Source organism: Accipiter gentilis, chromosome 33 (genome assembly GCF_929443795.1).
Source record: "Accipiter gentilis chromosome 33, bAccGen1.1, whole genome shotgun sequence".
NCBI lineage: Eukaryota > Metazoa > Chordata > Aves > Accipitriformes > Accipitridae > Astur > Astur gentilis.
The window spans coordinates 20,154,663-20,177,704 of record NC_064912.1 but is presented as its reverse complement, the minus strand read 5'-3'; the positions used below and the strand labels follow the sequence as shown (position 1 = coordinate 20,177,704).

The 23,042-nt window shown below is 42.7% G+C and overlaps 1 protein-coding gene across 3 annotated transcripts; it reads right to left on the bottom strand.

The window, feature by feature from the left end:
- Positions 1-1,656: 1,656 nt before the first annotated feature.
- On the bottom strand, positions 1,657-23,035 carry COG7 (component of oligomeric golgi complex 7). Of its 3 annotated transcripts, XR_007510350.1 has the most exons (18): positions 22,754-23,035; positions 22,019-22,167; positions 21,396-21,512; positions 21,046-21,214; positions 19,054-19,136; positions 18,155-18,277; positions 16,000-16,198; positions 13,757-13,884; positions 13,020-13,174; positions 11,766-11,882; positions 11,178-11,243; positions 10,223-10,409; positions 9,066-9,206; positions 8,523-8,606; positions 6,397-6,511; positions 5,689-5,817; positions 5,489-5,590; positions 3,982-4,071 (listed from the first exon to the last, which is right to left on the bottom strand). XR_007510350.1 is itself a non-coding variant. In XM_049835531.1 (17 exons), exons 1-17 carry the CDS (start codon positions 22,917-22,919, stop codon positions 2,300-2,302), a joined length of 2,310 nt encoding a protein of 769 aa, XP_049691488.1. In that variant the 5' UTR covers positions 22,920-23,035; the 3' UTR covers positions 1,657-2,299. The 3 variants fall into 3 exon arrangements, 2 of the variants coding, with proteins under 2 accessions (XP_049691488.1, XP_049691490.1); XM_049835531.1 differs by lacking the exons at positions 5,489-5,590; positions 5,689-5,817 and adding an exon at positions 1,657-2,466 and having other exon boundaries at positions 3,928-4,071; XM_049835533.1 differs by lacking the exons at positions 3,982-4,071; positions 5,489-5,590; positions 5,689-5,817 and adding an exon at positions 4,091-4,122.
- Between the last annotated feature and the right edge of the window lie 7 nt (positions 23,036-23,042).

Genomic DNA, 23,042 nt, shown 5'->3' with positions numbered 1-23,042 from the left:
CTGTCAACATCACTTCCACTAAGTCCAGTCGTGTGGAAATCCAAATAGTTGTTCAAACATAAAGATATGGCAAAGGGACATCAGATGCTTTTCTGTAGGGCAAAACGATCGCCCTGAGCCTGCTCCTTGTGCTGGTGAAATGGCAGTATCTGCAAGGAGCTCACTGCAATGAGATGGGCTGCAGAGAGAGGGGGAATGCAGAGCTGTTTTCCCAGGCTAGCCCTCTCCATGGCACTTTGAAACGCAGCACCTCGGCTGCTGGCATCCTGAGGTGGGCAGCAGGTCTCGGGCTGCGGAGCTGGCAGGGCAGTCTGCACCCTCCAGCTCCTCACACCTTTAGCTGGGTACTCCCCCAGGACCACTTGCCCTGTGAGAAGCAGTAACAGCAGGCAAAGCACAGCCTCAAAAATCCTCACCTTGTAGTGACAAGGCAGAAGGATGGGAGAGGTACAGTGAGATTCACCCGTCTCACACCAAGGGTAAAGAGGAACAGCATGTTCTTTGGCAGGACACGGACAGTTTACTATTCCAGTTACTGCTGGTTTATAGAGGGCATCTGATGACTAATAGAAGTGGAAAGTGTCTCAGGTACTTGACTTCAGCTCTTTACCAGCTTGGCTCTCTCCTCCAAATGAACTGATTGCAGATAAGCATATGTGTGCAAAGGGGTTTTTTCTTGCTGCAGCAGCAATGCAGCTGCTGGAAGACTCAGTTAAGCACTGCACAAGACCAGGCACAAAGCTCTCCAGTGGAAAGGCTTCACAAATCGCAGCCAAACGAGACACCTGAGAAGTCCCAACTCAATACAGTAGCAAATTTCCAATTCATTTGGGGATCTTTTAATAGACTTTTCATACTCTGAAACAAAAGAGGAAATATCTAACTGAAAACCTTGCCAAGAAAAAAAAAAAAATCTAGTAAACACATTTTATTTCCCTGCTCTGAAATTCTTTTAGGTGCCAAAATTCGTAAAACCCCAAAACTGTTTATAAAGCACCTCTGCTCTCCTCACCTCCCCAAACTGCAGTTTTGGCAGTGAAACATCATCAAAGTCCAGCTGAGAACAGCAAAGGAATCCAATTTCACTGAAAAAATACACCGCTGGTAAAATATAAGCCTGTATCAGCACATTACATGTGTGCCCAGAGGAGAGACAGCTTTGGCAGCCATGGCAGCTACACGCACAGCCACCCAGGGGAGAACATACCACGCTAATGAGTCCCAAAAGGAGAACCACAAATGCAGCAACACTGGGACAAGAAATGACAGCTGTCCAAAAGACAGAGGTTGTCAGGGAAAAAGAAAGCCAGACAAAAAGCAAAGACAGCAGAAAGATTTGTGGACCAAGCTAAACATGGATTAGAGCAGCCTGAACCAAGTTAAGGAAAGAAGAGACAAAGACATGGACACTGGGAAAAGAATTATTCCCCCAAGGCATCTGGTGGTAAAATGGAGAAAACTGCAGAAGTAGATACAGATAAGGGGAAGAAAGATGGTTTTTCCTCTCCAAATCAGAAGAGTGTGCATGTGGCGTGTTACCCAGCAGCGTCTGGCACAGCTGGCATTCCAATTTTGGGACTCTTTGTATTCCGTCCAGTTTTCTCCTAAGAAAAAAAAGCTGTAGGAGTGTTGGAAGCACACTTAGGCTAGATGAGTTGTTTTACAAAGATCTATATACCAGGCTTTAATAAATTTTACAAGAAAGCAACACTTTCATTAAATTTCTTATAAACTCCATAGCTTTCAGTAGAATATATTAATCACACAAGGAACAACCTACAAAACTAGTTTTATTCTCAGGGTTGAGCTTGATCATGCCTCATCTACTAATTGATGAGATTGTCTTCCTCACTTTGTGAATAATGACAGAGTTGAGCAATGATGATTGCCCCCAGGTAGAAAAGCTTCCAATCAGTCGATCTTTGTTGCACCTACCCCATAATTTTAGATTCAGAATTGATTAAATTTTCTGAAAAAGCCAGTCATCTCACCGCCATGAAGCATGAACTCTCCAGCAACCGGCAGAACATTTCTAGTCAGAAGCCAGCGCTGCTCAGTCTACTCAAGGTCATCCAGACAGTTCTTGGTAAATTAGGCTGTAGGACATCTTTCCTTATTTCTAAGGATGGAAAAATGGAGCAAGCTTTTCCTAGACAAAGACATTTATTAAAAGATATTCAGAAATAAATTGCCCTAATCCCCAGAGATATTTTCACTGTTCTTACAAAGTTTATAGGGAAATAAAATCAACCCAAACAGTTCAGCCCTTGAACAGTGTCCAGCAGCAGGGACATTACAGCTAACACTCCAGGCCTCTCATTGCACCGATGCTGCTGGCCATTCTGCGGGGCACACTTTTTGCAGCTTGCCGGTAGTCCTCTGGTTTTGCCTTCAACAGAGTTACAATATTTTGCAGTGTTCTTGATGGCTGAAGGCCGAGGGCATCCATCACGTTTATGAGATAATCTGTAAGATTAAGGATAAACATGTATTTGAACAGGTACCAGACAGTGTGCTAATGAAAGTTATCCTTTGTTCTTCACGACAGCTAGAATCCTGTCACTGATAGGTCCAAACCACAGAAAACGGCAGTGTGTTTGGAATCTAACTGTACTGACTGGTGTGTATTTTTGGCTTCCTGTACACTAGTTTAGACAACCATCTGTTTTGTTCAGAGGACTGAGACACATTCCGCCACGTTTCAGTATCTGCTCACAACACCCTCGGGGTGGTCAGTCACCAGGGTCACAGCTAAAGGATCACAAGCACACTTTCAAAGGCAAAGAGCTTGCAACAAAGCTGGGAAGTTCTGCAGAAGTGAATGGCTGTCAAGGCAGGAGAGAGTTCCAGCTCACTGATTCAAAGTCAGCTGGGGAATTAAGGATGGCAGGGAGAATGCCAAGCAACCAGCCACTGGTTTGTTTTTAAGCAATGCCAAAAAAAAAAAAATATTGAGGCTGAGTTCAGTGGCATTGAAGCCTACTTTCAGGTGAGCTGAGTAGATATTGTCTGCATCCTTATTTTTGAGCTTGACCATGGGGAAGTCAGCATCCATGATTTACAGCAAAGACAAGACAAACTGGCATTTACAATAGCTGTAGTGGTATCGAGGTAACACTTCCATCGGCTTCGGATAAGAAAAACCCATCTCCTCCATATGCTGCAGAAACGCTTTCCCCAACACATTCCATCAGTCCTCCCTCAGTCACCCTGCCTGGCATAGTAGAAGGAAGAAATGAACAACATGTGCCAACTATCTCCCACTTTGCTGCTGAAAATTTCTTCATGTTGAAAGTAATTTAGTCATCTAGCACCTTCAGACCAGCAGGGCAACAAGTTAACCATGGCAGGGGAGCTGATCCTATAGATTCTGTAAAAAGGAGGATGCTGGTCAAGTGCTCCACAACTTTTAGAACACCTTTAGCTGACCTTCCCTACTTCAGCTATCAAGCAAATGGAAGAAATCAACCAGCTGTCCCCTTCATAATCCACTGGAGCACTTCCCAAAAGGCTTGACACATGCTGTGTACCCCCTATATGGCATATACTGGCAGTACACAGTACTCCCATGAGAGGGGAAAGAGCGGTGCCACACTTGAATAGATTATATACACATCTTTCTTGCTAAGACTGGCTTGCAAGGGACTCCTCGCAGTTCAGAAGGACTTTGACTTCCACAGTCAGAAACACAAAGCAGTGAAGAAGCAGGAGCATCTACTGGAACATCACCCTTTCCTCAAAGAGGGATGTGACACACCACTTTGCAAAAGAGAAGCTGTGAACCACTCCACCATGCCAGGTATCAGATCAACATGCTCACGATTAAAGGAGAAACCCACACTGCAGTTTCTTCAAATCTAATGTAATGACAGAGCAGCCCATGTGTTATGGCCAGAGTTATCAGGACAATGTATGCACTGAGCTTACCAATGTCGGTGGCAAGCTGCTTTGTCGAATGTACTGTGAGCTCTGGTATTTGCAGGATAACTTCGCAGTAAGTTTGCATTGTAGCTCTGGCAATGGAGCCCAGCCAGTAGTCAGCCATGTTGTCCAGCTCAGGTAATTCATCTCCTGGACAGAAAATTCTCGTTAGCTGTCAGCAGTCTCACTCACCTGCATTTGCTGGTTTTGTAAAACAAATGTAATTCATAAATGGTTAACTGTTTCTTCAACAGGACATTAAGATATTCAGAGTTTATCAGCTGTTTTTGGAGTAATCAAAGCAGTTACATATCCTCCCTGATACTATCCAACATTGAAAGTTAGCTCAGGACCCAAACCACTTCCCTCTATTACTTCTCCAGGTAAGTCATTTCCTAAGGTCTGACAGGTGATCAGGCTGGGATCAGGGGCACTGCCTGGCATGTTCTAGAGGATCATCTTCCAGGAGTAGTTTACAAACTACTGCAATGACAGGGGCTTTTTTCAAGCCCTAAAGGCATCCCGTGTTCATCAGTGTTTTGAAAATTAACAAGCTATTAAATATGTAAATGCTTTAAAATGGCAAAAGCAATGCAAAAACCTGAACTAAAGAGCACATTCTCAGAAGGCTACAGGAAGACTATAAATACCAAGCTCTATGCTTCCTTGATTATCAGTGGAAATAAATACTGAGAAGATATTAACCACAGCACACCATGGCATGCTGCCAATCTGCTGTGAAACATTACATAGTTACTGTTGTTAACTGCAGCAGGACTAATGACACAACAGGTAAGGACAGCCATGTGAAGAACGAATGCGAGCCAAAACTCAGCTTCCTGCAAGAAATTAAGGAATGACAGGCAGAAAGAACTCCTTGGTGCATTCTGGGGATAAAGTTTTGAAGAGGTGCCTGGGCCATAGCTGTCTCAAACAGCAGCCACCCACAGCACCCACTGAACTTCCTTCAGCATGGGGAGTTTAATCATTGTGGCTGGCATCTAATCACTAGAGACTCAAGTGGCACTGGAAGTAGCAGTGAAGCTCTAATGATTTTTCAGCTGGAGTTAATACAGGATGAAAAAGGAATTTAAATGAAGTGGTCAGCATTCCAGACTTGTGTCCTTACTGAGCAAGAACCTGACTATGGGGACTAGAACACATGGTTGGACCCTTAAGAAAAGAAATTCGACCCTTAAGAAAAGAAATTCGACCCTTAAGAAAAGAAATTCCCAAAGATGCAGAACCTGTCCAAAACAAGACAGACAGCAGACCAGTTTCTGACCATGGGCTCCTAACGTTTGTAACAGATGAGCACAGGTTAGCTTGTCACACAGGGTGTAACAGTATTTTTTTCTGGATTTACAGAGAAAAGAGGCAGAGAAAAAAGTTGGTTACAAGTAAACAGCATTACTGTCCTGCTTGAGAACAAATATCTATTCCTGAAGAAAGGAGATCAGTGGGTTCCTCTTTTTCTAGCAACAACTTCAGGGGCTGTGGTTCTCAGCAAGGCTATAAAGAACTGCATATTTTATACTACAAGTGACTAGTGTAAAATTAAGCTTACGGGACATTCTCTCCAGATTTCACTAGAGTCTGAAGATGGAAAGCTTCATACCAGGTTAGTTCCTGGCAGCAGTATTTGCAAGAATCCCAGCTTAGATGCTGTCTGGGGATAAGAATACAGTGTATGATCACCAGTGCAGGGTTGTTTTCTTCAGTAGATGGGGACATTTCATGAGAGGGTCAGCCAACCTAACAACTCACCACTTCTAAACATGGTCACAAGCTTCCTCTTTTCTTATTCCTTGCTGTGCACTCCTGCCGGCTCTGTTGCATAGCAGACCTCTTAGGAAGTTGATTTAAATCACTTTATTGACACATTTTTGAGAGAATCTAGGCCAGAAAAAAGTGAATACCTTTCTGTGGGCTTAATGAATGGAAATGGTGCTACGGTGGAACCAGCACAAAGGAGAGGGCAGGAGTGCAAAGCTGGAGCAAGACTCCCCCCTTCAGCAAGCTGTTATATAGTCCTAGTGGACAGGCTGATAAGGAGCAGAAGCTACAAAAGCTAACTTGAGAAGTCTTTCAGGCTAGATGGTTCAACAGTTCCCCTCAGAGTTTGGGAACTGACCCCAAGTACCTCCTGTTCACTCCCTGCACCTAGGATATTAAATACTGCTCCAGCTCTGAAACAGTAATACTTCAGACCCTGCACCCAAACCACAGTTTTAATGAACACTAAACTTAAATCGACCAAGCTAAAGCTTCTGGTTTGAACAGAACTGAAAAAGTTTTACTCATTATTTAGAGGCTCCTCCTGCATATTACTAAGAGACTCTTGGAAGAAACAGCATGACTAGACAATAAGAAATGGGTCTCAAATAGCTGTGTCACCATAACACGTCACACCCATGTAACGTCAAAAAGTGAAAACTTTCCCGCAGACACTTCAAGTCTTTGGTTTCATTCTACCTTGTTCTGGGGGGTAAGGCAGTTTTCCAGCATGTAATGCCAGTTCCAAAGCAGAATCCTCTTGAGTGACAAATGGCTCAAGGTGGAGAGGAAGTGACATAATATATTGCCCAATCTAGAAGAAAAGCACAAAGAGCTGAGTCACTGAACAAACGTGAAGCAAGTACTTTGCTAGAGAAAAAAAGTCAACTGCAGTAATCCACACCTGAAAGCAGAAAGCGGAGCATGACAGCAACTCACTAAACTACATTTGCTCAGAAACAAATTGGGTCTTGCTCATCATTACACTTTGTACAAGAAATAATTTTTTACAAGGTCAGAGAACCAGTCATTGAAACGATGTTAAGAAAAACCTGTACAGAGAACTGTTACTCCAAGCAAATCTTTGATCTCTGGAGTGTTCCTGGCAATTTGTTTTCTAGAGCAGAATCCAAGAGACTGAACCAAACAAAACCACTGAAGAAGAAACACATATTCAAGTGACAACATAATAATGAATTACAGAAATGTATCGCTCCCAAAAAGGGACCATGCTCACAAATTCGCACACATGAGCTACATAACTTCAGGCATACAACAAATACTGCACTGTTTATAAATTATTATCTGCTGCTTCAGAGAATTTTCCTAGGTGCAGATACAATTCAGAGTACTCTGCCTCCCCATTATGGAGCATGCTCATTAATAGCTTTTTCCTGAGCTCACAACACCTGCCTTTTCTTATCTCTTCTTATCTCTTATCTTCACATCTTCTTATCTCTTCACAGCACATATGCCACATCAATTTGTTTCTAAACTCTACGCTAGTTTTTCCAGTTGTCAATTTTACTGCACAGTGCAGTAGTGTTATTTCAAGACTACCCAAGAGAGAGAATCTGGCTCGGTCTTGGCCCACCTATTACTATTACTCAGCAGCAGGATAAAGGGTAGATCTGAAAAGATGTCAGAAAACAAACGCTTTGTATCTGAAATTTTCTGAAGTTCTTCTGTGCCTTGGACAGGCAGAAATGTCTTTTGATTCCTCACAGAATTGAGTAACGATCATACACATCTCAGTTTAACTTTCAGTTAAAGTGGCAGGTGAGCAGATTCAGCCTCTTACTACCCATGCACGTCTCTCTCTGTGACCTGTGTTAATTAGAAAGCTACTTAGAATTCAGTAGCAACCTTCCCTTGAAGTTTCACCTTATACACTGCCCATGAGCTTTCTCAACCTCATAAAAGTCTCTCGGATAGCTAAATTCAAACTACCCATGATAAAATTCTGCCACAAATTGACTGACTACCCATTTCTATACATTCCTCTCTTTCTTTTTTTTGTTAAAGCTTTAAAAGCAGAATGTAAGTTTGTAGGCCATAAGCGAAAGGAAACCAAAATATTAAAAGCTTTTGGCTGCAGCCTGTCCTTGAAAAATCCATTCCCTGTGTGATGCACAGAATGGTAGTAACATAAAAAAACTTGCTTATCAAATTATACTTTGTATTGAAATAGTAATAGCAGCTAATATTAATATCTGAACTGCAAATGTGGCAGCAACTTGAAACACCAACCAAGAGAATGGGAGAGCAATTTGAATGCTGTTCCAAACTGAGGAGTGCCTAGTCAGAAAGAATGAACAGTTCACTCTCCTTTTCCACTCAGACACCTCACTGCCAGAAAGGTTTCATTGTTATTCCATCAGAAAGAGAAACCAGGGAGTCACATGGGGATTAGAAGGGTAAGAGCTCAAGACTTGTTTTAACTTCATAGTGTGATTAAATCACTCCAATACACATTGCAGGAACTTCTCTGCTACATGAGCTGCATTATGAAGATACACTCAGTATTCACCACTAGAAACAAAAGTTGGCATTTTCCATCCCATTACAAGAGTTAACACTGTAAACAGCCCAGTTCACTAGGGAGGAACCTCTCCTTGTGCTCCTGACATTCTTTTGCTGTTCCAGAACTTGACAGGGATTTCATAAAAGCTACAATGAATGGCACAACCCAACTGATGAGGGCTGGACCACTGAGAGCATCTATCACCATCATATAACAATTTTAACAAATACTAAGATTTTACAAAAAAATGAGGAAACAGAAGAGCACTGGGCTTCCAGTAACTACCCTTGCATGCTCTTACATTGCTGATATATTCCAGAGGAGTCAGGCTGAAGTTTGGCAGGTCATCTGTCAGGGTCTCACCAATGCCACCAGAATTCCAACCCTGTAGGGCAAAAAGTACAGAATGAATCTATGACTTCCTGGAGCATGAAGTCTATCAGTGTTCTAGGAAGCAGGCGCCCAGTGACATGAACTGTGACTACCCAAGGACTTCTAGAGAGCAGAACATAGATGGCGAGAAAACTGTTTCCCTTGTCCTCCCTCAGGCCCAAAACATACACACCCTTTCCACACAGCTCCCTGTGGGAAATACATGCTCACACAGGTTAGAAAAGCATCTCAAACAAACATCAGAGCTTGCAAACATAGCTGTCTGTCGCAAATGCTGTGGATGCAAGGACATAAACTTTTCCACTGACTGTAGCTCATGGAAGAAATGTGATACCAGAGGGAAACATTCTGCAAAGGAGGAAGGTAAGCAACAATCAGCTGTACTCCACTACAAGGTATCCCATGGGTAAACCTTGCCAGTTCAGATCAGATCAATGTACCCATTACTCACCTCCATCTTTGAAATGAGTAAGAGTTGTTGTTTGATGCGAAGAAAAACAGAATCAAAAGCCAAGTGGTGTGCCAGCTGGTTCAGGCGGCTTAGGGCAGATCGCGATGAAGACAACAGGTTGTGGTTACTCGTACCTTTTTCCTAACACACACAGAGGCACAGAAAAACGTTTACTTATGGAAGTCATTACGCTGACCACAGAGGAGCTATGTTAACATTCTTAAAGCGGTATTTATTGGGCCATCCTAATACAAAAGAGCCTTCCTCTGCAATGGCACAATTTATTTTCTTTAGGATGCCCTATTCCAACCAGTTATTCAAGAGAGAAACTGTGCACTGTTCCCTGAAATGTAAAACAAATAATCAGCATCATATTCCAGCCATGCCAGGCACCAGTATAGGCTAGATACTGGGAAACTTGCAGAGAAGATGGCAAAACTGCCTTTTGCTCAGAGGGCACAACTAACTGATTCCCTGCACGGAATTAAGCAAAAATTTTACGTGAAGGGTACCTATGGAATTTGACTATTTAGCAAAGGTTTAAAGTCAAACATTTAACACTGAAGGCAGAGCTGCACAAGTTGCAGGTAAATTAAGTGCAAAAGAAATCAAAACATTCTAAGGAAATAAGAGACAGAACTCATAACCTTGACTTCACTACTACATGTGACTGATGATGGCAAACATAACTTAGATCCACAAGAAGATAACTAGAGTCATTCTACCCTGTTCACAGATGCATGCATGAATGATCTTGCATAATTATATTTCAGAATGAATACGGCAGCAGAGCATAAGTGGCAAAGAAAGTCTTGCAAAGCCAGTATGTAGGCTCCAGAATTTGAGATAGCTCCAACACAATCTTCCCAATGTGTTCTCTGACAAAATCTCCCTCACCTGAACTGATAAGAGCATGTTCACAAAACACAGCCAGGATCTGGGGAGAGATGGAATGAGCCCAGACTTCCTGGGTTTGAACATTTCAATCTCTCCACGAATCGGTGTCTCTGTGGAAGACTTGGAACATAGCCCATCAAAAGGCTGCAGCTCAGGACAAAATGTAATCAGGCTGTAGGGGGAATTCAGGTCTCATCTACCAAATGTGGGCCCAACAGCATCCTGTGATAGAGGCAGGCTCTCCCAGGCACCAAAGCTACCTTTAGAGTGTAAAGTGTTTCCATAAGGCTGGCATACTCGGATGGATTCTCCTTCAAAAGATAATTGTACTCCTGCCAGGGATTCTTTACGGAGCTCTTCTTTTCTGCAGAACTGGTATCCTGAAAGCCAGAAAAACTACAAGGGCTGTAGGAGTCCGAGAGATACTTCCCAGCAGTTGATAAAATCCTGAAAACAAGTACACAAAAGTCACCAGCAAAATCCTCAAAAATCAGCACTGTTGCTCTCATGTTGGTCCAAGGACCAACACTACCTTTATGTTACTTCAAGGGAGCGAGTATTCACTGGTGGCAGACGTTAATTACAGCCAACTCTCACATCTACTGTGCAACTCAAAAACTGCAAAAATACTGAGATGAAAAAGAGAGGATTGTGCTCTCAGAACATCTAGCAAATATGAAACAAACCCAGCCTCCTGTGCACTGCAGGCCACTGTGCCCTATACAAAGCACAGGCACTCAAGTCAGACTAAAGCATTTCAATGTACAAGAGGCTGAACAGTGCACTGCTGACAAGCAACAAAAGATCTATGTGTTGCCTGTGCTTGGCACTCCTCAAGTTACAAGGAATTGATCAGTTAAGGCACACGTAGATTCATTTCAGCAAATGATTCATGCCCCATGTCACAAGGGCAGTGAGAATCTTGCCAATTTGATCTGGTGGAAAATTCCTTCCTGACCCCAATCTGGCAGTCCATTTGATGGCTAACCAGGTATCCAAGAAAAAGGATTCTTGTGACTGTCTCAGGGTACACAACTAAGTGGAACAGTCTGCAACCCATCTCTGACATTTCAAAAGATGGAGAGGGGCAGTGGGGGGAAATCACAGTGGCTGCTTTCCCTCCGTGGTCTATGCAACAAAAGCACCTTGGGGTTTGTTTTCTTTCAACTTGGTACCTATGTTGACAGCTCATGAATTAAGTTCAGCAACGCTTACCTGTTGGCCAGTTGCTGCTCAAAGTCTCCACACTGACGAAGGAGCTCACCACAAGTAGTAATTATCCTAGAAAAGAACAAGACAAAAACACATGTGAGATTTGAGGCAGATAATGCCAGACCCCTCCCCAGACAACCCATCTCAGACACGTGTCAATCAGTAATATAATGCAACAACCAAATTACAGCCCACAGGGGACATGTGTCAAGAATTAATTTGGCTATTAACTCTGCATACATTTGATAACATACTGAGGTTTTTTGCCCAACAGCCTCATCCACAAGCTACTTCTTGTCATCATGGCTAAGGCCAGCTCAGTGTCACCAGGAAAATGCTAAGAGCTGCTGACATTTCAAGTGATATGACATGCAACCTTGCTCCAGACAGGGTGGGGAGCCTCATAGTACTTACTGTGCCAGCAGCAACCTGAAACCCAGTCACTAACACTAATGCTCCCAGCAGCACTGCAGCTAAGTGGGCATAGCCCTGCATTCTGCACTAAGAACTTGTGTAAACTGACCCTGAGTAATTCCATTTCATCTTTGATACAAAAATCAGTTCTGAGCTGGGCAAAAAAATCTCCTTTACCGGACAGAGTTTTGGAATGCAGTCCAGTCCTCCTGGAAAAGGGAATCTGATAGGACATCATCCAGCTTACATTTCTTTCGTATAGACTGCAACGTATTCGTAAAGTCAGATGTATACCTGTAATGAGAAATGGAGAAGAGATAAGCACCAGCATAAGAGAATAGGTTGGAGAGCAGCATAACTGCATGTCCGGCAATTTGCTCATTCAGTCCTCTACAAGGGTCAAATAAGAACAAGAAATATTAAAGGAAGAGGAGTTCAGAACAGACACTGTTGTTCCAGTCCAAACACATGGATGTGAAGAACTGACCAGCCACAACCCACTCAAGCCTCCACTGGAAGACAGGGAGAAACTCAAGAGTAACAGATACTGTGTGGCGACTTCAATTTGCTGCACATGGGTTACTAGGATCTCTCCACTCCCAAAAGAACGTATGACTAAGATCAGAAAAAGTTTATAAGGCTACTGCTACTGCAACATCACTTGGCCCTCAGCCCAGGACAACAATCTCATTCATTTGTTTTCTCAGCTACTCCCCAGATAAGAACATGGATAAAAAGGAGAACATTTTGTTTTCCACACTGCCTCCCCTTTTTTTTTAAATAAGGCCCATAAACTGGAGGCATGCACGCTGCTATGTAAATTGCCTATAAAGAAGGTGAGATCAGAGAAGTGTGTTTTCCTCTTCCTTCTCCACAGGGCAGCAAGACAACAGTTTGATTTATACCTTGTGAACAGCTCTTTTGGTATCAGGAAAGAATAAGGAGGTAATCAGCACTGGAATACTATCTAAGTGGGGTGTCAGTGACACTTTAAAACAAGAACTTAGAGTGAACCTTGCTCACTAGGGCATCTTGCACTTACAGGTAGATTCTGAATGTGAGGTCACTTGTCCCAGTAAGTACATATTTCCCCACTGAGACCCACTTTCATCAGCCTAATTTGTCTTTGTCCATTTTGGGAAACATTTTCCCCTACAAAGGTATTTATTAAAAATGAAAATTCAGCCCAACCAAAACAGAAAACAGCCAAGAAAAGTCTTTGATTTAGCCATAAAAAGCTTCCATTTTTCCCCTAAGAAATAGTCACTGCCTGACCGAAATGGTAGGAAGGGATATCAGATGATTCATATTACAGTTCCAGATACTTTCCGCTCTCAGTCGTTTTTTATAAACTACAAAGTCCTTGGCCACAAACTGAATACTTGCTACTCCCTTAGGATAAATGCAGCAGTGTAACTAAAAGCACCTTACTTTGTGAACAGAGCTTTCAGGGCCTTAAGGAGCCCACACACTCCCAGTCCATCAGTGAGTTTAATGCAGTTGTCGATGGCTCCAGAGGCCAGAATGAAGAGTTTGCTGACTGAATGGTTCAGTTCCTGGACACAGTCAATTACTTCCCAATGCTCCTAAATAAGAACAACAACAAAGTTGAGCCTGACTCTTCTTTCAGTGAGTGTCCAGGCATTAAAGACAAGACACCTTGTGTAATATATCATTTTCTCAGTATCCTCCAATCTTGTGAAACACTTAAGGGAGAACAATGCTGGTTGCTTCCACCCTCCTGCCTAATAAAAGTCAGGCCGCCAAATCCTGTGTTTACCACGTCTTCAAGGAAAAACAGTTCTGCCAACAACAGAATCTTCTACTAAAAGGACTTTCCTACCCCAGATCCTGTCCTTAATAAATTCTATCAAACCTGAAGCAGGCTCTTGGTTGATAGCAATATTTTTGTAAAGTCTTTCTCCAGCAGATCCACACAGTGCTGGTTACTGGGTGAAGAAGAAGAAAGGAGTTACCTCCGACCTGACAGGGCTGCTAAAATTAACTTCATTTCTTAAACAAAATTTACTTAACAGTAAAAAATATACTGCAAACAGAAAAAAATTAGAGGAGGAAAGAGAGCAATAACTATGACAAAGACCCTTGTAGACCCTGAGTAGAAGCTTCAAGCCTCTCCCTGTGCATTTGAACAAAGACTGCTACATTACCAACGGCACTGCACTGATCTGAATGAGGAGATTTTCTTCTTCCAGGTCTCCATACTCAAGTTGATAGGGCTTGTACGGACCATACACCGCTTCCACCAGTTCCATCACTTTTACCAGGTTCTGTTCCTCTACAAAGAATCAGATGTTTAGTCTACAAATAGATGAACATGCTACTAAAAACCTTGTTTCAAGCAATATGCAGTAGTTCTTCAATTAGAGCACGCTGCCTACACAGGCTTGGACTGTTGCCCAACACCTTTAAGTCTCAACTACACAGATTTTTTTAAAATTTTTTTTAAACATAAGGTTATTATCTCTACCTGTTTCCTAAAACCAAGATGTTCTACCTCAACAAGTGCCTCAAGAAAATTATCACTCACTACTCCAAAACAGCCTGGGTGACAAAAAACTATTAAACATTCCAACCTACAGTAGAAGGAAAGTACTGAAACCATTTGAGAAGTGAAACGTATTACTCCCACAATTTAAAACAGGGGCAATCCTCATTTGTCAGAAAGCCTGGTTCATATTTAAAATAATTGACACTAACTCAATTCACTTAGTACTACTACTTTATGGCGTTCATCAACCAAAGCTGAACGTGAACCATGAACTTAGCATTTCAGTGCCATTCTGTTCAGCAGGGAGCTGCAAACCCAAACAAAAACCAGGTCTGAATGATTATTTCTCAAATCAGAACTGGACACCAGCTGTTACTCTGAAGCTTTGCCAAACTCAAACTAGCAGCAAACCATAATTGCTTTGAATCCTGGGTATAAGAAAAAATTTCTACACCCTAAGGACAGACAAGCAATGGGGTGGGTTGTCCAAAGCCTGTGCTATCTCCATGCTTGGATGTTTTCAAGATCAGACTGGACAATACCCTGAGTAACATGGTCTGACCTCATAGTGGACCTTACCTGGAGCAGGACGTTGGACTACATCAACTCCCAAGGTCCCTTCCAACCTGAATTATCCTGTGAATCATAACTGAACCTTGTCCTCCCAGACACATAGGTACAGGCTTGATCCCATTCTACTGAGTCACCTGGCCTTTCCATTCTTGAGATATTTCTCTTCCCAAACATCTTACCACATAGCAAAAGAGATGGAAATAAAGTTTTGGGGTTTTTTGGTTGTTTGGGGTTTTTTTTAAACACACCCAGATAACAGTTCAGCAGCTGTCTTCCTAGTCCATCATCTTCTAGAGCTTGACATAATTCTCCCAAGTCCTTTTTAATAATTTCTATCACAAACCACAAATTAAGCTAAGCCAAGGATAGAAAATGACTGTCAAGAATATGCAATCACAAAGACAACAAAAACAGACACAACGACAGTCATACTCCCTGAAATTGCCCAGTAATCATAATTTACATGATCAAGTAAGAATCTGGGTTTAAATAGCTCAAGACAATGTTATGAGGAACCAAACACAGGAAACACAGCATTAGGAATGCTCCATTAGCTTTAATTTAGGAATTTCCCATACCCAATCTTTGAAGGGGCCCTACCAGATTAATAAAGGACTATAAATAGCCAACAGCTCAAGTCAGACATAAACCTATGTAAGCACAGCACCTCACTACTTTGTGGTTTGTGGGAATTATTCATCAAGTCATGACCAAAATGAGATGACAAACATCACAGGGTAAGGAAAGAACAGGTCAGATTTTGAATCAAACACCAAGGACGCTGCTAGAGAACAAACTACCAATGGTTCAGAAACAGTATTTGGCCCTGCATTTTTACTTGATTAAAACTTAAGCCAATAGCAACAGAAAAACTACAAAATAAAATTTAAGCATCCAATGGATGCAGCTTTCAAGCAGGTTTTCTCTTGTTTAGTAAGGTGTGACTTAATTCCAGGAAACTCTTCAACTTCTATGCTTTGTGATCTTTCACAATGGGTTTCACAGATAGCTTCCCTAGAGACATTTCCTCATCCATTAGACAGAAGAAATAGCAATGCTTGTAAAAGGAAAAATGCTAAATATTATTTACCCTAGACACCAAGCATGCTCAGAACAGGTCTGTTTCAGTAAACTTATTCAGTATTGTGTCAGTATCTTTAGTGCAAGATAAACACATACACACACACAAAAGTGCAAATGCCACATAACTGGTCAATACTGTAGAAGAGAGAATCCCTCCCTCCACGTAAAACTAAACAAAATCCCACAATGGAACTTAACAAAGGAGTTGACAGAATGGAATGACAAAATTCAGTGCAAGAGCCTTACTCAAGTTTGGCAGCATTGCTACTTCCAGCCCTTTTGCGAAGTGGATGGTGGCATCATAGAGCTCCAGCAGCTTATTCAGCTTGGTCTCTTGGCCCGTTCTTTCCACAGCAGTGCTGAGGCAGACAGGGATTGAAGGCACCAACGCTCCCAGAGTTTGAATCAACAATACAGTCACAATTTCATGGGGGTTCTTGAAAACCTGTGGTAGCAGAAAAGCTACTAGCAAAAGCACATTATCTCAGGAACACGACAGGCAGCAGAGAGCTGCAGATAGCTTCCAGAGAGAGCCCCACAACGTACAAACCACATGTCACTGCCTCAGCAAAGACAATGACAGATTGTCCCACTCCAAACTGAGCAGGTCCTGTCTGACCAGGGGCTGATATCTTCTTCAGCCCCCCTGAGCACGTGCTGCTGCCCTGCTGGTAGAAGCAGCCTTCACACAAGCAGCTCCACTTCCAAGGGGCAATCATGCCCACTGTAGTCTCCCTTACACCCTCGCCACAGAGGCCTGGGCTCCTGAAACAGAGGGATGGAAGAGGCAGAACAGATGGGTTTGCAAATGCTGTCAGCAGAGAGGCAGGCTGCCATAACCAGGGAGCAAAGAGTTGGGAAAGAAAGCAGCAGCAGCCCAATCTGGACTTTTTCACACCCAGCACAGAAAACTGTGCTGGGTGTGTGCTTCTTTCTATTAAAGAATTAATATAAAATTACCTACTAGTGAGAGACAGTGATATACAGATCAAGAAGATGACATTTTGTGCACTAACAGATCACAGAGTCCTCAGATGACAGGTGCTCCCAACCAAAAGGAAACAAAAACAAATTTGAAAAACCTCACAAGGGGTAACAAAACCAAAAGAGGTCTGCTAAGACTGCAAGAACTTTGCTGACCTGGCATGCAGGACAGCCTGATTATGTAAGTCTAGATCAATACATATTTACTGCTGAAACTGTGCTTTGAATACAGCAACCAAGAAACTAGAAAATGGGTATAGGTCAAAAATTGAATTCAGCGGAACACAGGCACTACAGTAATTCGAAAAACCACCTGGCAGAAAAGAGCATTTGAAAACAGAACACTCAGTTTACACAAGTATGTTGAGAATAAACACATATATCAGTAAAATATGAAGAAATAGTACTATATCACAAGGCAAATTACTGGTCAGATAGGCAGAAGTCACTACTGGAAAGGCTAGAAAGACCATAAACAGCTGAGAACTTCTATTGACATGCACCAACTTCAATTCTGCTAGCATAAAATGTGTTACAGCCTGTCATTGTGACTTTCTTGTCAGCTATTCTCACACATTTGCTTTGAAAGCTTGGATCACCACAAAAAAGGTCCAAGAATTCTTCAGAAAGCAGAAGTAACACAGGACATTGAGTGACACGAGCTTTGCCCCATGTGCCATTTCTCTCTCACAATCCCCAGTTCAAAGAATATCTGCTAAAATGTAAGCTGACATCTGACCTGTAATTCACATCAAATCATTAGGCAGAAAAAATACATTTCAAGGAAGCACAGAGCTTCTCTGCAGTACAGGCCTAGCATTTGCACCAGGCTTTGTAACATGAAGATAAGAATCTCTTACCCTTCATGGATGAAAAATCTTTTACAGACTCAACAATATGAACTTATTTTTTCATTTCACTAAAGGACAATAACTTTTTTGGATCCTACATTATTATTGGCAGGAAAAACAAGTACACACACTCCAAAGGGTGATAGCAGAAGCCCTCAGATATCTTACACAGAGTGACATGAATCAGTCCAACATGACCTTGAGGGCTTCCTCCAAGCCAAGTGATAAAGCAATTCAGGCATTTCAAATGTCTTGCAACAGAACACATTTGCAACACCAACAAATTAGATTTAACTTAAGATACAGATGAAAGTGATAGAGCAGCTTTAATGTCAGTAACACAGCAACCTTGCTGTTGGTAGAAAAACCAGAAATCAAATCTTGTCTGCAAGAGCTGGACAAGAAACAGAAAGTAGGTTGCAAGCCCTGTTTTGCATAGATAAGGCACAGAGTATAACTCAAAGAGTGAGCACCAATGAACTATTCTGAGCTTTATGAGAATTAAGAGAGTGTGCTCAATCTCATCCTCTCCCATACACCGCACCAAAATTAAACAGTCACTGCACCTGTGTTGCCCACTGAAGCTGTGAGTGCCAGGTCCCAAGGAGTGTGTCATACAGTTCAGTCAACTGGCGATTTAAGCTTAAGTCACTTTGGCAAAGATCCTGCCACATGGCCACCAGCTGCACCTGCAGGGGTAATAAGAAGATTCTAAGAGAACTGACAATCCACAGATCTGGCTTTTGTTATTTCAAACCAAGAACTTACCAAGCAAAGCACTTTTGCTAAAGCACAATGCCTACCCTTGGTCCCCTCTCCCAATTTCAGAATAACATTTTGCTATAATTCAGCACCACAGAAGGAAAAGACTTTCAGCACGAAGCTAGAGGCTTCTTAGTTGATTCAAAGATTTAATTAACATTGGTATTTTACTCATAAAATGAGACTGTAACTGATACCCCCACATAATAGTTCAAATACTTGGCAAGCCCTAGCCTTGAACTTAATCCTCAAAAGTCAGAGTCATGAGAGAAATTTGAGGATCAGGTTATGGCTACAGAACTGTCTGGAATTCCAACTTTTAATCTTACCTGAAAAGAGTTTACAGAAGTCAGCAGCTGCCAAGTTGCAGCAATAAAGTTATTGCTGACATAGCCACATCCAAGAAAACCAAAACAAAACTATAAGGCACAGAGAAATCAAGTAGAACGCACATATCCTGTGTCTGTTGCAGGAATGAACACAAAGTCCTGAATGGAGAATTACTCTTGAAACATGGGGAGTAACCAGAGCCGTTAAGAGCCAGAAAGTGAAGTCAGAGAATGAAATATGGAAAAGAACAGGATCCATCCTCCTTCGAACAGGAAAGGTAAAATACATGATGTAGCAGCTCCCCCTACAGACCAAGCCAAGCAAGAATTCAAATTTTTATTACTCCATATTAAAATATTATCAAAATACTTACCTTGTGGCATTTATAATAATAAGCAAGAAGCTGGGGCATCCGATCAATTTCAGTGAAGACTTTAACAAACGTTTTTGCCTGATCTAAACAAAACAAAATAATAGGTAGTTAGCAGTCAAAGCCTAGGGTGAGACATTAGTCTAACAGCAAGAGAATTCTTCTTTTAAGAGAGTGTGCACAATGGCCTATATAGAAAGACACACTCTTTCACCTTTTGTTTGCTTATCTTCTCAAATAGGACCAGAACTGCCTAAAACCCACATTCAAACAAGAATAGGTAGCAGACACGAGGAATTAATGCAACTTCTTAAATTTAACTTCTTAACCAGCAAATGTATCTAGTATTAAAGACAGATAAAACCAGAGCATTTCCTAGAAGGGAATCATTATTTTCCAAAAGCAAGCTGCTATCTACAAAACTAGAACATACCTCACAAGCCCTCCAGCTTTGCTTTCAGAACTCCTCAAATTGACACCTAAGCTAGCTGCCTCGAGACTGTAAGAGCTAACGGTGCCATTAGTCAAAGCTTTGAAATCCAAGTTCATCAAAAGCTTGTTTTGTACTGTAAGGGGGATGACTATAGTTCTGTCCACAAAATACATCTGGGGTTAGAAAAATTAGTAATGAGACCTTGTTTTTTAAAAAGGACCCAGAAGGCAGATGAACTAGAACACTAAGTAACTTGAAGTGCTCTTCAGCTGTGGAAGTCACCGAATACAGACTCTCTGGGGATATGGTTACGGACTTGTATTACAGTTATAGGAGCTGGACTTCAGGAAAAAACATGACTTCACAGTAAACAGAGAAACTCTCTTCAATGGGAAAAAAGCCCATGTCTCCATATGGCCAGAACAGATTTTGAAAGAGAATGCAAACAGTGCTTAAAGTGAATTATTCTGAACTGTATGCCCAAGCAAAGGACCTCGTACCAGCAGACCTGCTGCCAGCAGCTTCCTTGCACCTGTATGTTTTCTTTAGTGGAGAACTCACAGAGCAGATGAATATTCAATTTACTTTCATCCTAAGCAGAGAAAATATTCCAAAATGTCATCCTTTCTCTTGATTTTGTCTGTAAAGGTCAATGCACTGTAACAGCAGAAAAAAGGCATGGGACCTACTGTGAAGGTGATGAGCACAGTCCAAGAAAAAAGGAAGCTGTGCAAAGAAGAAAAGCCAGAAGAGGAATGGGAGGGAGAAGAGAGAGATCTATGCAAAAGATTAAGCACACTTGTTAGAAGCACAGCACATAGAGCTTCTTCCCTCCTCCGCTCCCTCCACCCATCTCCGCTCACACACTGCTGCGCCTTGCCTTTACATAGACAAGAACTCCAGAGCGCTGTGCAGCAAAAGCACAGCAGCCCCAGATTCTCACTGGGACCTCACGGTGCACACAGATGAGAGGCAACAACCAGAACAAGTATTTTTCAGAAGTGCTGTGACAGTAGGAGAGGAAAGGAGGAACACAAAGAGCAGTACAAGAAGTCAAATTTTCTAAAGGAGAATTTATAAAACAGCTTTTACAAGGTAGTAAGGAGTCAGAATGTTTCCAAGCAAATTTCCTTCTTGATTACAACACCAACGTGTAACAGAAATGCCCAGTGGCACTACAATAACACAAAACCAGAAGCCTTCTGCTTACTTGAGCAGCACTTCCAACTTGGAGAGCATTCATGGCGTAACTAAACTCTGACAGCAGAGCAGCCCTGCCTCAGCACCTCCATTTCATACATCTACATGGCCTATAAAACCAGCTCATATTTTCCTTATTTCCCATAGTGGCCAGAGGTACACCAAACTGTAGGAAAACCAAAGATGCACTGGAGAACACATCTGCAGCTGCAGAGCACATAACATTTCACAGCATCTGGCTCCACCAGAAAAAGCACACAACCCAGCGCCAGGAGCCTTCAGCACATCAACTCCCCACCCAGAAAACATCTTACTTTTAAAGACAATAAACTCTGCACCAAGTGACACCAAGACTTACTGACCTACAGACTGGGAATTAAAAGCAGCAACAATCTGAGGGCTGGCCATAGCTTCTAGTCGGTTCTTCAGAGCCTCAAGATGCACACACTTCTCGGAGTAATCTGGCGTATCCACAAGCATAGCCAGGCTGCTCTGCATACTTGTTAGTTTGGCCGAAATCACAGACACATCCTGCCACCAGGGAAAAGCAACTCAGTTACCAAACATGACTTCAGAAAGCATTAATTCCAGCTTCATATGACATTTTACAAAAAGGTACATGTTTTAGAGTCACTTCAAAACCCTACTATTACACTCAGTTTCCCTGGAAAGCTGAAGGCACAAAGGCCAAAAAGAATAATGGGGCCTCTACCTGTGTTTTAAGAGTCTCTTCGATGTCTGCACTTAATGTGCTCCATTTGTCTGCTTCCTGAAGTGACTCGGCAGCCAACTGCATTCTAGATTTCACTTGGTCAATTTCTACCAGGACCTGAAGAAAAAAAAATAAATAACATTGCCCATTGAAACAAAAGATGACTGTCATAGATACTTGTATTATGGGAGTTATTTTTGGCTTGGCTTTTAAAAATTGGGTGAAAAGATCATGCTGTTACAAGGAGGAAGGAGTTGGCTGAAAGAGCTAGAGATATTAAATCAACTTCCAAAGTCAAACCACAAAAGGTTAGTTTGCATTCTGAATTTGTACTTTTAGTGTCCACTTTGCCTGAAAAATGGACCACAGCTAACATTAGGCAGAAATCTGGGCAGAAATCAGTGTCCCCAGTCAGGTAACAGCAACTCTGAACTGAAGCATGATCAGCTGTTCCTCAGGAAATGCAGATTGCACTGGTCTGTGCCACACACAGTTTTTCTACTATTAACATTAATAGAAGTGGTTTTGTCTATCTTGAGTTCAGAAGATTGCTCAATATGAACAAGCCTGGAAACCAGAATTTCACTAGTTGCAAATAAATACTGAGTAAGACAAGAACCTACCTGCATTGACTGAGCTGTGTCTTCTTCAAATTTCTTGATATCTTCTTTAACAAGGATCATTTGCTCCTTCAGGAACGTTGCTTCCTGTTTCAAGACCTCCACTTCCCGGAGGACTCTGGGCATGTTCTGGAGAGCCTGGTGGCTTGTTTCTACAGAAACACCAAGCAGTGCAGTGAGGAAGGAGGGCCTGAGAACCCTTGCAGGAAAGAGGGAGTTTTTCAATAATCTTATGTAACCTTCCATACTTGGAAAAGACCAAACAACAAAGCAAAACACAAACAACAAAACTTTAGTTTTAACTTTAGAGTACTTAAGCTTAAAAGTACATTTAAATACATTCTTTATCGTAGAATCATAGAATCGTTTAGGCTGAAAAAGACCTTTAAGATCACTGAGTCCACCGTGAACTGAACGCTGCCAAGCCCACCCCTAAACCGTGTCCCTAAACATGTAACACCCCTTTCAAATCCCTCCAGGGACGGTGAGCCGACCCCTTCCCCGGGCAGCCTGTGCTCCACAACCCTCTCCCCGAAGACATCTTCCCTAGTACCCAACCTAAGCCTCCCCTGGCAGGGGCAGCCGTTTCCCGGCGTTGAGAGCGGATCTGTCAGGACACGCAGCCTGCAGCAGCACCCCAGTCCGTCCCGCAGCGGGAGGAAAACTTCACCGGAGCAGCAAAACCCACACACACCGGCTCCGGCCCGACACGTTGACGACCCCCGCCGCCCACCTCACCTTCCACGGCGTTGTTGACCTCCTGGATGAAGAGCTGCAACTTCATCACCAGGGTAGCAGCGTGGGCGTCCACCTTCCCGGGGGCCTCCTGCTGCACGGCCCGGAAGGCCGCGTTCACCCAGCTCTTCACCTCAAAGTCATCCGACAGGAACCTGGAGAAATCCATCGCCGCCGCCTTCACCTCACCTCACCTCGTCTCGTCTCCGGGCCCGCGGCGGCGACAGGCCGGCCGCGGCGGCGGCCCCGCAGCGCACCAGGAAACGCGCCGCCGGGCCCCTGCCGGCCACCG

What these genes read in the sequence shown, in the direction of transcription:
- COG7 (XM_049835531.1), bottom strand. Translation starts at nt 22,919, where the DNA reads ATGGATTTCTCCAGGTTCCTGTCGGATGACTTTGAGGTGAAGAGCTGG. An exon ending in AAGAGACTCTTAAAACACAG is followed by an intron (nt 21,215 to 21,395) that starts GTAGAGGCCCCA and finishes CCCTGGTGGCAG; the next exon opens with GATGTGTCTGTGATTTCGGC. An exon ending in TACTCATTTCAAAGATGGAG is followed by an intron (nt 8,607 to 9,065) that starts GTGAGTAATGGG and finishes TTTGCCCTACAG; the next exon opens with GGTTGGAATTCTGGTGGCAT.